Below are 10,793 nucleotides of genomic sequence, written 5' to 3'. Positions count from 1 at the left end.
TTTTTGCATAGAGTCTGTTTTTGAGTCTGTGAAAGTATGCAGTTTGGATATTACTGACTGAACAGCTTACATACATCTTTGTCTGTTCTGACAAATAGTTAAGTACCACTGATGGTGTGAAGATTGTTTAAATATCCCCTACAGTGGTTATAAAGTCTAATAAAAACAAACCATAAATGTGTAAAATGTTTATTTGTCAGTTTACTGTGCAAAGAGTTGATTTTGCATTACATAAAAAAAGAACATTACAGACAAAAGTTTGTTGTATACAAAGTGTTTAAATAGCAGTAGAAAGCATTTCATTTGCATATGTTTTAGTGCAGCTTGCTGAGCAGGATCAGAGGTTTCCTGCTGATGCTACACTGCAGGTCAGAGGATGGATGCTCGAGTCTCTCATCGAGCCTTTCATTTGCGCACGTGTTGATTCTCGAGTGTCTCCAGCTTCTTTGACATGGCTTCAAGTAGGCATGTTAAGAAAAGATGCAGGTACAACTGAAAAGGCAACCTACCAAGTTTGGAAATTTCTTTTGTATAGACCTGCTTTATCTTATCTTAAAGAGAATTTACATTTTAATAACCTCATGTTTTTTAAAACTCAATTCTATTCAGTTGTAATTGGCTTTATTAACATGGGAAACAGACGTTTACATCGCCAAAGCAAGTGTGAAATAAAAACTTTTTTACTGATTAAAAAAATTTAAAGTCACCACAGAAGATGACTTTTTTTGTGTGAAGGCCCAGTCACATGTCTCTTGTTACATCTCTGCACCTCTTGGTTGAGGTGTGCCTCCCCAAATGATTTCATTCAACCTTTCTTTTGTCCATAAATGATGCTCATAGTAATCATTTGCCAGTTAAACCATGACACTGTTTCATGTGTCATGTATAGACTTATATATACTGTAGGTCATATTTTCTTCCCATTTACTGATATGGCATTTCTCCAGCAAAAGGGAGAGCTCAAGCCACTGTTTTACCTTCATACTACACATCAACAACACATCAGGATTCATGGGAGAGCTCAAAAGTTATCACTTTAGATATGTTATTCAATGTGGATTCAGTTTTAACTTTAACAAAGTAATATAAACTGAGAAACTGTCTACAGTTAATGTTATTATTCCTTCACTTTAGTCTAATGTATAGTTATGCCCTTGTCCACTCTTTCAGAACCAATTACATTATTATTATTATTATTATTAATATTATTATTATTATTACTACACATTTGTTTCTAAAATTATAATACAGGAGACATGTCATGGCGTTTACCAGGGTTTGAAATGTATCATTAATGTTATAGGACTTGAAAATCCATAGTTTCATGCTGTGTTATTTTCCAGTGTTGTTTCCAAGGTTACAAACAGCACAGTGCACAGCTGACACATGAATCATTTTTGCACTCATCTGCACTGTTAGTCACTTCACTAGCATTGCACAGTCTGCCCTGGAGAAGCTCATAGAGTGAGAGCCTAGACTGAAAACTGTACTTTTCTATTGATATTAAACAGTTAAACACTGATTCGTTGCATGTAGCTTTGTATTTATGTGCTCTGGAGGATTCTTTGATAGATGCTAAAGATCACCACAAAAAAATACATATTGAATGTTAGTGCAACTGTACGGTCAAAAGGATATTATTCTCTAACAGGTTTTTCAGCTTCTCAGTGACCTGGCTTTGAAACATTATCACGTTCTCACACTGGCACATGTCTTCATCAGATGGTTTGTCTGTGGGGAAAGAATAAATGAGATGAGAAGATCTTCCTGTGCTCGGTTCTCTTTATCCCCCCCCCTTCCCTATCTCACACTTTTCCTCGCCCTATCTCTCTAATCTTTCCCTGCTTCCCTTCCTGTCTCTGCCTGTAGAGAATGTAGTAGATATGGGTGGGACACAGTTAGGAGTGCACAAAGGACAGATGAGGTATGTGTTGTGGAGAATTGCACAGTGCTGCTGCATAAAAAAATGTACAGCATTACTCAAATTATCGATCGTCGTAACAGCAGCAGGTGGCAGTGTTGCCAAGCAATTGAAGAAAGTATTCACTGAATATTTTCAAGAAACTGCCTTGTAGGATTGAGCTTTAGATCAAATGGCGCAAAACAGTGCAAATAGTAAACTGACTTTCTTATAGATTTTAATTAGGAGCACTTTCACACAATTAGAGTCCCTGTTTTGTGGGTTGAAGTGTCTTTTGACAAACTGCAAGTTCAGGCAATGGAAGTACCTTTACATATCCTGGACTTGAGCTTTTTTGTAATTTCCCCCATGTTCTCCAAATCTTCAGCGTAAAAAAGGTGCTTCTCATCAGGCTCTGAAGCTATTTCTCTCAGCTCCTGTTCAATGGCTTTGCCAACACCCAAGGCATATATTGTGACCCCTGAAAGTAACAGAAAACAAGATAATGACTGGAAACACCTTTTAGAAAGAACTTAGTTTGATTAAAAAACTGTAGTGCATCTGAATGGCAAGGCAGGATAATACGTCTACCAGATTTCTTTGCTTTAGTAGCCCATTCGGACACATCATCCTGTGATCTCCCATCAGTAAACACAATGCCGATATGTGGGATGTTCTGCCTTGCTCCTTCTTTAGCTGAAAAGCTAAACTCAAACATGTGACGTAAGGCTGAGCCAGTCATGGAGCCTCTCCCCATGTACTGCATCCGGGACACAGCCTGTTTGATGCCTTGCGCTGTGGTGTACTGGCCCAGGGTGAACTCTGTGCGGACCTTGGTGGAGTACTGAAGAAGGCCAACATGTGTGCCTGTCCTGGAAATGTCCAGCGAGTCCACAATGCCCTTTACAAATCGCTTGACCAGCTCAAAGTTGGCAGGGCCCAGACTCTTAGAGCCATCGATTACAAAAACCAGATCCATGACTCCATCGCCACACTCGGGCTCTGTCAGAAACAAGGACATCAAATACATGTTTTATGTATTTTTACTTAAATTCCGAGAGAGAGGGTCTATATCACATAAAGCTGAGGTCATACTTTTACAGCTCTTCCCATCTTCAGCCAACATAAATCCTTCAAAACATCTGCAGATGTAGGCGTCAGTGGTGCTGACACACTGGTGTTCGCAGCCATGGTCCACTGTCTGACACAGATCCAGACCTGTGAGTTGAATTTTAGAAATGTTGCTGTGGCACATTAAGAATCCAGTTTTTTTTATTTATATTATATAATGTGAACGGCTCAGAGTTGTTGGCCAGATTACAATTACAATGCGCAATATTGTAACTTTAGGTGCTCTGTCTTTGTCATCAGAATAATAACAGACTGAAGATATGAATGAAGCATGGTGGTAAACATAAACACAGAATATCCCCTTAATCTAGGGGAGGGAAACAGAATTTTTTCTGAGCACCAGGATTAACACTGACCTCACAAATAGTTCAAAATTCATTCAACATGACGTAACGTGTAAATACCAGGACAGAGGACATTTGAAGCATTTGATGCTGATGAAAGATTATATTCGGAACTTTGTCCACGTTGCCTCACACAAATATCAATTACGTTGTTTTTTTTGTAATGCCAAATGTGTGATCAAGACTACTTTGAAGTCATGCTTTTCTTTACTTATCTGCAGTTTAATATTCAAATATTTAAAATATGAAAATTATTCCGAAGCCTCCACACTGAATCACTCACAACAGAAAAAGTAAAAAGACTCACTGCAACAAATCTTACATTATTTAATAAATGTCATCTATTTTATGGCAATTCTATTCTGTAGTATCCCATCAAATCAGTGTGTCTGAATGCACACATCATATCCTTTGGCTGCAGGTCACTAAATACTTATGAGAATGAATGAGCATGGACTCACTTTGACATGTTTTTCCATCAGGTCGGAGTGTGAATCCATTTCTGCATTTACATACACATGAAGCTTCTGTATTCATAAACTCCTGTTCACAGCCGTGTTTTCCATCAGCGCAATGGTCTATCTCTGCAGGAAACATTCAGGAGAGTAATAACTGAGAAAATAAAATAACTCTTAACTGCCATCCAGTCTGACCCATGGAAAGTATTTATCACCATGATTACGTGTATCATGTCTGGGTTCATTATCAAGTTTCTTCTTGTGCTACAGTCAACATGCTTCCAGTCATGTCGGACGAAAATCCAGGACTCATGAAAAACAGGTCTACAATAGTTATTGATGTATATAGCACACATTTACAGCATACACATGATGTAAATCAATAAATCACTGTGAAAGATGTCTTACTCTGAGTCTTTTTTAAAATACACATATCACACAGCAATATGAGGAAAGAAGCAATGGACACTTACTCTTGCATGTTTTCCCATCAGGTCTGAGCGTGTAGCCTTTCCTGCATTTACACACACAGGCATCTTCTGTATTCATGAACTCCTGTTCACACCCATGGCTGCCAACAGCACAGTGATCAATCTCTGCGGGAAGATTATCAGGACAAGCAGGATTAAGCAGTATTTGTAAGAAAAGATGTAAGAGAAAAGAAGCAAATTTAGGAATCTGTTGGTTCCTGCTCTGGCCAAGATTGTTATTTGTGAATTGGAAATATCACAATCTCCAATTATTTGATAAAAATAATAAGCAATTCACACATTACAACTAAGCTTTGTTGTGCAGCTCTAAACAATGTTTGATTAATAATAACAACTCATCTCATTGCGTCCTATTTTATTTTCCTCTATCTCAGTGGCTCTCATTTGTGCAAGAACGCAAATCTGTGTCACCTGTCTCGACTTGCATCTATCTGCTTAGCCGTTGCTGTTGTGTTTTACCTGATTACCACAAGATATAAGCACTTACTGCTGCAAGTCTTGCCATCCTGATTGAGGACGTAGCCCTTCTTACACCTGCAAAAGTAGGACTCTGGAACGCTGACACAGTCGTGCTCACAGCCATGGTTCCCCAGGTCACAGTAGTCTATTTCTGAGGAGGATGCATCCTATTAATGCAATATTACTTCTGCTCATACTATAATACCTCTGCTGTCTCTAACATCGGGACATCTTCTACTACTAGTACTGTAGCTGTAGAATATCTATTGTTTTCCCTAAATTATTCAGAATGCATGAGGTATTCAACATATATTCCAAGAATACAAGAACAAAATACTCAAAGCTTAAAAAGAAATGTGACAAAAGAGAAATCTATACTCCATTCATCAAAAATCTAACTCACTCTAAAATAATCATTCTTGTTTCGATTCGCTGATACTGTGACACCCTGGATACACCTCCACATTTCAGCAGCTGCTCTGATGATTGCAAAAGCACACTTCCTTCAGGAAATCTCCCCCACTTTACTTTCTGTTAACATTCACCAGAGGAGCAAAAGGGAAATTTTCCAACAGTGGGTGGGGGGACATCAGTGGTGGGAAGAATGCTGGCTCATATTTGGATTGAAGATCCAAGTCCAGCAGCAATAATGTGTTTTATTCACCACACACTTTTGATTAGCATGCCTTCCTCAAGGTGGCCCTTTATCCATTAGGAGTAAATATTGTCGAAAAAATATTTAAAAAAAAGATTATGGTAATGTTGTTTTGTATACTTATGGTAATTTAAGTCACGTGACTGAGGAAACAATAGAGACACATCCCTGAAGGAAAAACCTGCAGAGTAAAGCATGGTATACTGGAAAACATGTTTTTAATTTTGATGGACTTAACTACCTCCCACTGGTCTTGTTATGTGTGCATTCTCAAAATTAAAAATTCAGGTTTGGACTGTTTCAAGGGATTAAATTTACTGAAAAATGATGGAGCTGGAAAAATATCCACAGGTGTATGCAACTGAGTAACATTTTTGTTCAGTTTAGTTTAGGTCTGTATGGCACAGACAAATATATCAAAATGCAGAATACATTAAAACAAACAACAAAAAGAGCAAGTGAAGGAAGAGGTTAAGGCCACTAGAGATGGAGAAGGAAAAGAAGAGTATCTGGTAAAGTGAAAAATGTATTATTACTGTTGCATGTCTTCAGGTCTATGTTGAGTTGATATCCTGGACGGCAGCGGCACTCATAGCCATCAGGTATGTTGGCACAGATGTGTTTACAACCATGATCCACGACAGCACACATATCCTCAGCTAGAGAGTGACGACATGAAGAGAAACGCAACTGTCATCTACAGTGGAGTTTGCAGAACAAAACCTGTAACAACTTGTTTTGGGGGTTTATTGGCCACTTGGAAGCAGTGGAGACAAGCTGTAAACACAACACTGTCCCATATTCACTCTCCTTTTAACTCTGATTTGGTCTCTTCCAGCTCCTGAGGGAAATATTTGGCTGGCTTTGCTATATGTCTTTGCTATGTTTACCTGCTACTGCATTTTAGTGCTTTAGTCAAACAAAGAGAGCTTGTCCTTTTGTCATGTTGTCTGTGGGAAAGTAAAGCTGATTTGTGAACAAAAAAAATGGTGGCACTTGACATCCTCGAGGTATGAAAACTGTGCAAATATAAAAAGAGTACTCATCTTTTTAAATAGATTTTTTATACAGAACAGATTAGATGAAATAAAAGGAGTTCCTTCACCTTTACATGTCTTGCCATCGGGGTTGAGGATGAAGCCGTTCCTGCACTTGCACCTGTATGATGCAGGGCTGCTCACACAGATGTGCTGGCACTGATGGTCCACCACCTCACACATCTCCGAACCTAACACACGCATGCACACAAACACAAACACAGATACTAAAACAAAAGGGTGCAAACACACATACATACATAAGTGAGGTGGGACATTAGGATTAAAAAGAGATGGGATTCATCACCTCCACACAGTTTGGACTGGAACACAGAGATGAGGGTTTCTATCTGGCTAAAGTTGGCCACCAGGTGCACATGCTCAGAGTGTGGCTCACTCCCTATGGCCTTCAGAGTGTTCATATCCACCCTGCCCACTCCGATAGCAAAGATCTGGATGCCGGCCTCCCTCGCCTGTGCTGCAATCTTATCCACCTTGTCCTGAGGCCGCCCATCAGTCACAATCATAGCGATTCGTGGGATGTGCAGGTTTGCTGGTCGTGCACCCTCTTCCTCAGTGAGGGCTGTCTCCATTGTGTACTGGATGGCCAGACCGGTCATTGTTCCTGTGGCAAGGTGCTGCATGTTCCTCACCGCCTGCTCCACCTCTGCCTTGGTGGTGTAGGTGCTGAGGGAGAACTCTGGCTGGACCACGCTGCCATACTGCAGCAGACCAACCCGAGTGGCATCAGAGCCGATCTCAAGGAACTGAAGCAGGTTGATGATGAAGGTCTTCACCTTTTCATAGTCATTCGTGCGGATGCTTCGGGAGCTGTCGATGACAAAGACGAAATCCAGCGGGATGGGTTTGCAAGGATTCTCTGTGAGAATAGGCATGGAGGTTTGTGATCAGGGAACCAAACACTGCAAACTCACTTTGGTGCAAAATGAAGTAGATTTTATACACCTTTTTGACTTTGTATCTTAAATAGAATACACAAAAGTGCAGCCAGCAAAACACACATTTTTGTAACCAACTGCTTACCCACTGCTGTGGTTTGGGCACTAGTCTCATTTTGCCCTCTGGCTGTAATGGGTCTGGGACGCCGTCTGTCCAGTCGAACTGCATTACAGCACAACAGGCAGAAGAGGCTGAGGGCCAGGGACCTCATTCTGACAAGAGGTGACAGCTGCAGCCTTTAGGCCTTTACAGAGAGGCACAATAAGAGTAGAGAAGTATACTCTCACAATGCAGAAAGTAGAAGCCTGCATGGAAGAGAGACACAAGAGGGCAAGAAGGAAGTATAAAAAAGCCCAAGAAAATCTGCGTCTGGATTCTAATCTGCATCACAAAAGGGAAACCATGCTGCTGACTGGCTGATGGTGGTCATTATTTTTGGAGATCACCTCCACGCTGTCTGGGAATCTAGGGGTTTTGTATAAGTCAGAATCATAACCACTGATTTACTGCAAAAAATATTTCTATGTTGCTGGATCACCAACTTAATGGCATAAAATTTTGACCTTTAAGATTCATGGCTAACATGAGCAATAATTAATCCTTAATTAAGCTGAACTTAAACTTAACTGGAAAAAACATCAAGTAAGTCACTATGATTAAAAGTTCAAACTAAAAATCTCAGCTAATCTGCATCATCTGGATTGTGTAGGTCTGGATTGATCAGATTTGATTGACATTGCTGTCAAAATGAAAAAAAAACACAAAATATGTGACATTACCCTTTTTTAAACCGATCCATGCCCACTTCAAATCAATTAGAAAATCATAGACAGGAAACACAAAGCTGATTGAAGCTGACTAAGAAAATGAGTGAAAATAACTTTATTTTGAACCAAGAAAACCAGGAAAAAATAAGGTTCATGGTTCTCAAAAAAAATGTTATGTACTTTACAAATGACCACATGGTGGCGCTATCCACACCAAAAACCAAATTCTTCCTGCCATTCCCATAGTGTTTTCACTGAAATCTGTAAGTTATGCTGCTAAGTAATAGGCAAACAACCACACAGGATTGAAATCATAACCTCCTTGGTGTAGGAAACAAATATAGTGGCTCTGTGTCCGTAAAGAGACTAGTTAAGTTCTACATTTAAGTTAGAACTTTCACCTCCTGCATTTTCGACCCGCTCAGCTTCAGATTTCACAGTTTAGTGCGTATAGATGTAATGCACAGAGAATCGCATAGGTTATGTAGAGTCACTGGAAATAGCACATTTCACATGACATAGTCTCATGGTAAAAATATCATATTCACTTATTAATTTATGACAGCATTGCATTTTGGGTTCTGTATCTAAATGAGTGTTGGCTACACGTGAGAGCCAAGCTTTCCCATCTGTCATCATATGAAGTCGACAAAACTCCACATGAATGAGTTTTTTGGATGTTTTGCTGCATAGGTGGTTTGAAGTGATTTAAAGGAGACTGAAAAGTACCACAGACTGTTTCCCTATCCAGTCCCCAGGAGAGCCATCGTTACCTGTCATAATCAGACTGCAGGCTCCACTGCTGTCTGAAACCTGACTGTGATCAGCGTAGGAACAGCAAATATATTCACATTCAAATAGGACAAATTGTTGTTCTAAAGAAGCATGTAAGCTTAATTCTGAACAGCTCTCTCAGCTCTGTTCAGGGTGATGACAGTGACTCAGCGCTCAGTCTGGTCGAAGCTCAGTCAGGTCGAAGCTCAGTCAGATGAACAGTCCTGCAAAGACATGTATATGGTAGCAGCTGTCCTGAGACCTGTAGGGGTCACAGAGTGGCATCCCACACAGAGCTGTTGACCTCTGACCTCATATCTGTTTGATGTCTCTTTGCCACATGTCTGACAAAGTTTTCTTCAGTAAAAGAAATACAAGTACAATCTATTCAAGTCCCATAGACCTCCAACCAGTAACAGGCTTAAATATTCGTCATGTTCCATAACGCCGTCATTCACTGTCAATTTTAACCAGATGATTTATTTAACATGTACACCATTTGGAAAAACATTTTCCAAAATATTAAGTCTGGTGATGATTTAAAAAGACCCAAATCCATCAGTGGCAAAGAAAGCATGGAAACATAATTATCCGTTACATTTTCTTTTAAATGTGAATTATTAGTGACATAAACATTGTGAGTACGTGAATAAAATGTTGGGAAGAGCAACCCGTCTCACATTTCCTCATGAATTTAAGCCAAGGCTGTGTGTTTACTATGAAACTCAAAAACAGCATGTACCTAACTGTTTTATGGGACCTCATGTCTGTTTTGCAAATTCCCTGTCTTTGATGGCTTTTCATGATGCAGGTGAGGGAAACTAAGATGATGAAGTAAACACAGAGTACAGGTGGCAGCTGGTGATTCCACTTACCAGGTCTTTTTTTAAGTTAAAAAAAGAAACACTTATGTCAGTGGTTATTCCAACAACAAAAGAAAACAAATCAGTATGCAAGCAGAGCCTGTAGTGCTCCATCAGCTAAACACAGTCACGCAATCCGGAAAATAAACTGAAAATGACTTACCCTGTTATCAGAACCAACAATTCCTCAGCTCCTTCTCAATAAAACCCAACTGCCAAGAGAGGAAGACTCAGGAAGACGCAGTCAATCTAGGTGCTCCAGACTGTAAACATGCGTATATCCCAGCCTCCTGTCTTTTTGTATCTGACTCGGCACTTGCATTGCTCTGCCCCTTACTCCATCCACTCTCTGTTTCTGGTGTTTACTCCCCCTCTTCCAACCACGGAAATGCCTCTCATTCGGCTCAGCTTGTTGGTAACTCTGGGGATACTTTTTCTAACATAAAGCTGGGAATGAACCCCTTCATTTTACGTCTTCAAAGTCTTTACACATTTCATATTAAGATCTAGATGGAGTGGGCATGAGCTCACACTCCAAATGCTCTTACAGTAAAGAATGAAGAAAATATAAACAGTAAGGTTTATCTAAGCAGCCTGCACCCCTTCACTTTAAGGGACATTGAAGACATTTAATTCAGAGATTTGTGGGATCCTTTACATATTTTAAAGGATGTGTGCATCATTCATGCGATAACTTGGAATACTTGGTATAAAGGCTTAACTATGAACCTGAACTTGTGTTAGATGGTGTCCACTTACATGTCATAAGCAATGCTGTTATAAACTGGGGTGCCAGATTTTTGACACGTTTGAAAAAAATACTGTTTATGTTGTCCTGCAGTCTAATAGCCACTGTGAAATTGACTGAATTGTCATTTTACAAGTGATGCTCAGATGAACCCTGCACATCCTCATTTGAGTAGCAGTTTATGGAAAGACCTGGTAAGTAATTCC

The 10,793-nt window shown here is 39.8% G+C and overlaps 1 protein-coding gene across 3 annotated transcripts; it reads right to left on the bottom strand.

Annotated features, from left to right (window-relative positions):
- Positions 1 to 173: 173 nt before the first annotated feature.
- LOC119898067 (matrilin-2-like) lies at positions 174 to 10,146 on the bottom strand. Of its 3 annotated transcripts, none has more exons than XM_038712213.1 (13): positions 10,003 to 10,146; positions 7,520 to 7,740; positions 6,783 to 7,355; positions 6,544 to 6,666; positions 5,975 to 6,097; positions 4,812 to 4,934; positions 4,307 to 4,429; positions 3,837 to 3,959; positions 2,996 to 3,118; positions 2,492 to 2,902; positions 2,229 to 2,381; positions 1,639 to 1,731; positions 174 to 461 (listed from the first exon to the last, which is right to left on the bottom strand). In XM_038712213.1, the coding sequence occupies exons 2-13, from the start codon at positions 7,644 to 7,646 to the stop codon at positions 406 to 408; spliced, it is 2,151 nt and encodes a 716-aa protein (XP_038568141.1). In that variant the 5' UTR covers positions 7,647 to 7,740; positions 10,003 to 10,146; the 3' UTR covers positions 174 to 405. The 3 variants fall into 3 exon arrangements, with proteins under 3 accessions (XP_038568141.1, XP_038568142.1, XP_038568143.1); XM_038712214.1 differs by having other exon boundaries at positions 7,520 to 7,679; positions 10,003 to 10,134; XM_038712215.1 differs by lacking the exon at positions 2,996 to 3,118.
- Between the last annotated feature and the right edge of the window lie 647 nt (positions 10,147 to 10,793).

This window comes from Micropterus salmoides, unplaced genomic scaffold (assembly GCF_014851395.1).
Source record: "Micropterus salmoides isolate LMB-PRFRI ecotype aquatic unplaced genomic scaffold, ASM1485139v1 Ms_hic_scaffold_11, whole genome shotgun sequence".
Lineage (NCBI taxonomy): Eukaryota > Metazoa > Chordata > Actinopteri > Centrarchiformes > Centrarchidae > Micropterus > Micropterus salmoides.
The sequence above is the reverse complement of the archived record's forward strand: the minus strand, read 5'-3'. Positions and strand labels throughout refer to the sequence as shown.

What these genes read in the sequence shown, in the direction of transcription:
- LOC119898067 (XM_038712213.1), bottom strand. Translation starts at nt 7,646, where the DNA reads ATGAGGTCCCTGGCCCTCAGCCTCTTCTGCCTGTTGTGCTGTAATGCA. An exon ending in CCAGTCCAAACTGTGTGGAG is followed by an intron (nt 6,667 to 6,782) that starts GTGATGAATCCC and finishes TGCGTGTGTTAG; the next exon opens with GTTCGGAGATGTGTGAGGTG. An exon ending in CGATGGCAAGACATGTAAAG is followed by an intron (nt 6,098 to 6,543) that starts GTGAAGGAACTC and finishes GTCACTCTCTAG; the next exon opens with CTGAGGATATGTGTGCTGTC.